Below are 5,204 nucleotides of genomic sequence, written 5' to 3'. Positions count from 1 at the left end.
GAGAGAGAGAGAGAAAGATTGAGGGAAAGGGATAGTATTAATGAGATACTACTAAGTCGCGTCTTCGATAATCTCAAGGTAAAGCGTTTATTTTGCTCCCGTAATATCAGTTGATGTCGAATTCATTTGAATGTAATTAGCCATCGACACCCAGGAGATATGAACGCTTGGGACGTGAATGATCATATTATTCACACACTGATTAATCTCACGCCCTAGAAATTGAATGTTCTAGTATGTTTTTTATCAACGAGACAATTATGAAAAATTTCTTCGAATTTACGTTATATATTCGTATATACACATTTATTTTGAAAAACATATAATCAACAATTTTGTTATTAGTAAATTAATAAGTAGATTATATCTTTTTATGGCATATACTATAGCTTTTATTCTGCCTGATTACAGTTTTATTTGTCTAACATAGTGATTGCGAATATAGATAAAACTTAAATATAAAATAGATATTAAAATGTTGTATATAACTTAAACATTAAATGTACATAGTAAGATTATTAATTAATATAATTAATTAAAAATTACATAAATAAATACTGCATTCATTTAAGCCATCTTCAAATATAATTCTCGTTAGAATTCACAGAATGATGTATTTTCATGTATATACTTATTTTAGTGTGTATCTTATTCTAAATTTATCAAATATTTTTCGTATTATATGTATGTCAAATTGTAAACAGATTTCTGTCTTGAATTCTAACAGAAATTATATAATAACAATGAGTTTTATTTTAATAAATGTTACACAGTTCATTCACACACACACGTACACATTGTTGTTTCCCTTTCTCGAAATAAACGCTTCACGTCGCGACTTCGTGATGTTATTCCACGTGAACCGAGAGAGAGAGAGTCTAATTACAAATTCGTGCTGATCACGTGCTTGGTTTTAATGACCGGCGACTTTGTGGATTTTGTCGTGCAATTTGAGTTTCAAAAGAGCCGCTCTTAGAAGCACTGATTTTCGTTGCGGTCTTTCGAACATGCTCTTAAACATCAAATAACGTGACGCTAAAAACTGTAAAAAGCAAGGAAGACGCCGTTTTATTCCCCGATGACGATCGTTAGCGACAAGAGCAAGTAGTTTCCGCCGGCCTACAACCATCGTAGCTGCTGGAGGCCGATAGAAACCCCTTTCCTTGTCGCTTTTACGGCGCAGACTTCGCTTCGGTACTCTTCTGCTACGCTGCTATTCTTCGTGAAACTTCATAGAAGAATTTCGATGCGCAGTTCCCGGCGTTTGCGCTTGAAGTGATACTGTTTAAAACGCAAATTGTTCCTCTTCCATAATTCCCAAGGATTAATCCGATTTCTCACATCAATTGTAACAGTTTGTGTGAAGTTGACAAACAATTATATTCCATGAATAAATCTATGTTAAGAATGTACTTGGAAGATTTAATTTTCCTGATTTAATGCGTTTTTACTCTGGCATTCAGTATCATCTTAAGATAGTCGGGTAAAACTTTCGTAAACTTAGATGCACATTTCTAAGTCTTGGCATAAGTTTCTTATTTGCTCTAATTTCTTATTAAGGTTTTCCTTCTTCAAATAAATTTGCCGCAACGCCAAACTTCTCGCTATCTTTTGAACATGCAAATGTTGTTGAAGGAACAAAGTAGATTTATCGTGTCACTGACCGTCCTTCCCTCGATTATTCTCGGCAAGCCTGTTTCGTGATGCGATCATGAGAGACATGTTGATATCACCGATGAACTTTTTTGGCTGTTTGCCAAAACGCGAAAGCGTTCAATTACTTACGGGCTTTCTCTCCGATTTAGTTTGTCTCTCGTTATATCATGTTCCACACGCTTAAACATCAGTTAGAGAGATAGATTTACTTAACGAAATGTTAAGTTACATTATCCTATCTAAATAACCAGTCTTTTGCTCGACGCACGTACATATTTTGGCTCTTATCTCACGTTGACAGTGATCTTCATAGTAGACAGGGATAAGAGAAATCCAAGAATAGAGAATCCGAAACTCCAGAATAGAGTTGAGGGAAGGCAAAGAAGCGGGCGCTGATGTGTAGTATATTTAACAGTGTTTACATAGTGAAATATAAATGAAATGCCAATTTAATCTCTATTTAACGACGTGGAACAATCAATTCTACACATGCAAACATTTTCTTAGAAATTCAAAATCTACAAAAAAACACGATATCGCATGAGCGATAGTAGTGGCACTTTTCGTATTTACCTTTATATCGCACGCGATAACTTCCCGCAGCTCGCGTAGGAAAGCCCCGAAGAATGGTACCACTGGGCATTCCGGCATCGCGAGAGCGCGAGCAAGCGCATGTTCGTATTCGGAAGACAAAAGGGCAGAGGAGAGATACTCCATGACTGGGATGCGCTCGTTCATGCCTCGTTCTTGCCAAATCGGCTTCAGCTTGTTGGATCTGCAACATAAGCAACATTCGTTCGCAATTAGACGAATTATACTTCTTCAGATAATTAAGAAGTGTACCACTGACGACAGAAATTCGTACAAGTTAATGCGCGCTTTCCAAGCAATGCGCGGCGACGCGTTTAGAGTATTAAGAAGTTAAATCTAATTTAGTATTCTAATGACTCTTCTGATAACTAATAATGTTTCAATAGTACTCTTTTCAGTTATATTTTTATTTTAAGTACACATGATTGAGACTATAGTTTCACTTGATACTACAAAAGCTTTGAAATATTTTTTGATTGATCAATTAGTAAAATTCTTTCTTCCGCTTTGTCAATCAAAAAAAATCTTTGAAACATTTGTAGCGTTAAGTGGACCGCATACTGAGTCTTTTACGTCTCGCGTATTTCTTTTTTTTTTAATATTGGAAACATTTCCCGGATAGCACAGAAAGTTCAAAAGAATTCAAAAAGAATTTCAAGTCAAATGTCATAAAGTCTGATGTAACAAGAATTCTTTTCAGAAAAAGAATTTCTTTTGGAACTCTCTTTGTGCTATCTGGGTTTACAACTGCTTTTTAACAATGTTAAAGTATATGTAAGAATCACTTAATCATTTTTATATAAGAAAGTGATGAAATTAATTTAGGATACGATCGATTTATATTTAATAGGACCGGAAAATAATCGTGTACTAAGATTAATTGATTGATTACAAAATGCATAAATATAATTTATTGAATATAACTTTAAGTAAAAAAATTAAAGTATTTAAGTAAATTAAAGATTACGTACTTTAAGTCAAAAGATTAAAGTACTTAATAAGTTAAAGATTATGTACTTAAAAGAGGATTTAATACTTTAATATATATAATTTAATTTGAAGTAACATTTGGTAATTCCTACTAATATCTTAACTGTGTACACTAACTTTATATAGCGATTTACTCTATACGTGCAGAATTATTAAGCTTAACTTTAACTAAAGTAAATTTTAGAAGCTGCTAATGTTAAAGGCGTGGACTCAAATATCAAATTAATTTAGAAAGCAAGTTTTGATATTTTAGTATAAATAAAACATGAAATTTCTGTCTTTGAAACACAGGTACATAATTTAATATTATGAGTTTAACCTTTTAAAATCTGATTTTTTTGAGAAATTAGGACATTGGACAATGCTATAAAAAAAAATCTAAAATATTTATTTTAGTTCAAAATTAGACTTAACACACATTTATTTTTTCCATAAATGGAAAAATTGTTGAGCAATTAGAAATTTAATATCTTTTAAATTTTCTTACATTTAACGTGTGAAATATGAAAGGTTTAGAGATACGAGGAAAAGTTACATAAATAATTACAAATTAGCGTCGTGAACGCAACAAGATGCAGTTTATATTAATACGATTAAATTGAATTGGTAGTCGCCGATATCTGCATGAAACAGCCGTGTTTACGCTTCTTGCAAATATATTTCCTCTGTTTCGTGTTCTAATGGTCGTTAAAATCATGAAATTTACCATTACAGCGTTAATTATCTATTTCTTTCAGTATTCTCCGTAGTACAACCAGTTAGCTCCGAATACTTTAGCTGAGAATGTTTCCGAATGTGTGAGACGTCAGCAGGCGCAACGCCCAACGATAGTTCTAGAAACGATATTCCCGCACGAAACTTTTATCCTCTCATTCGCGGAACGAGTACAAGAGGACGGTGTCTAACTTTACAGTCTTGGCAATAAAAAGTATTTTATTTTTACGTTGGGGATTTCCGATGGGAACAGGCGGTAAAGGTTTTCCGCTGTGCCACTTATGGCGAAATTCATTCGTTTCGCGAAACATAAAAAAAAAGAGTATAGGCGCTTAATGACGAGTGCCGTTATCCGCGAGAAGTGATAACCAAATGTCGGATTAGCAGAGTAGAACGTAAACAGAAAATTTCTCCTATAAATAAACAATAGTTCGCCGATACGATTTCCTCCATCATTTCCGAGTCATCGATCAAATAGACGATACTTATGGCTTTTTTATTAGATTGCTATCGATTGAATATATAATGTATTTTATTTATACTACGCGTTAAAAATTATACTACCACAATAATACCACATTACAAAGATCGATTAATAATTTTTTCAATGATAGGAGCAGAGCCGCGGAAATCAACGATAGAGGCAGAAAGGGGGAAGTCAATTTTGAATTCTTCAAGCGGAAGTGAAGTTCGATCCTTTTCTACTTCATATTTCCTCTCTTCTATGAGAATAAGTTTCTGAGATATTTTCGGAGATGTTTTTCCCTATTTAATATGCACGTGGAACATCGATCAAGACTTCCAAATAGCGATTTTCAATGTAGTTTTCGAGTTGGCAAGAAATTCTTTAATAAAGTATTCTCCTTTTTAGATGCCTGATAGATTACAAAAAGTCCGTACTTCATGCGGAAATCTTTTTTTATTTCTTTTTCCCCGAAGCACAAACAACAGTATTAAGTCAATCAGTGTCAGCTTTTTGCAAGTGGATGGTCAATAGAATGCTTTCATACCGTATAATGCAGCAAAGATGTAAATAATAATAAATTAGAAACTGAAATGCAAACGAGAAATTTGTGTTATTTTGCTCGTAAATAAATTTACGGGCAATATTTTGACAAAAAAACCACTTTGATTTCAGCAAATGGTATATGTGTGTGTGTGTATGTGTGTGTGTGTGTGTGTGTGTGTGTGTGTGTGTGTGTGTGTGTGTGTGTGTGTGTGTGTGTGTGTGTGTGTGTGTGTGTGTGTGTGTG

General features: G+C 33.6%; 1 protein-coding gene across 1 annotated transcript in view; it reads right to left on the bottom strand.

Moving 5' to 3' along the window:
- The window catches only part of LOC105627765 (1-phosphatidylinositol 4,5-bisphosphate phosphodiesterase epsilon-1-like), a 31,273-nt gene that overhangs the window by 20,469 nt on the left and 5,600 nt on the right, over window positions 1–5,204 (bottom strand). Inside the window, exon 2 of the mRNA XM_012209045.1 lies at window positions 2,230–2,431. Within this exon, the coding sequence (XP_012064435.1) occupies window positions 2,230–2,431 (202 nt within the window). The remainder of the gene's footprint in view (window positions 1–2,229; window positions 2,432–5,204) is intronic.

Source organism: Atta cephalotes, assembly GCF_000143395.1.
Source record: "Atta cephalotes unplaced genomic scaffold scaffold00010, whole genome shotgun sequence".
NCBI lineage: Eukaryota > Metazoa > Arthropoda > Insecta > Hymenoptera > Formicidae > Atta > Atta cephalotes.
Note: the sequence above shows the minus strand (reverse complement) of the source record. Positions and strands in the feature narration are given on the sequence as shown.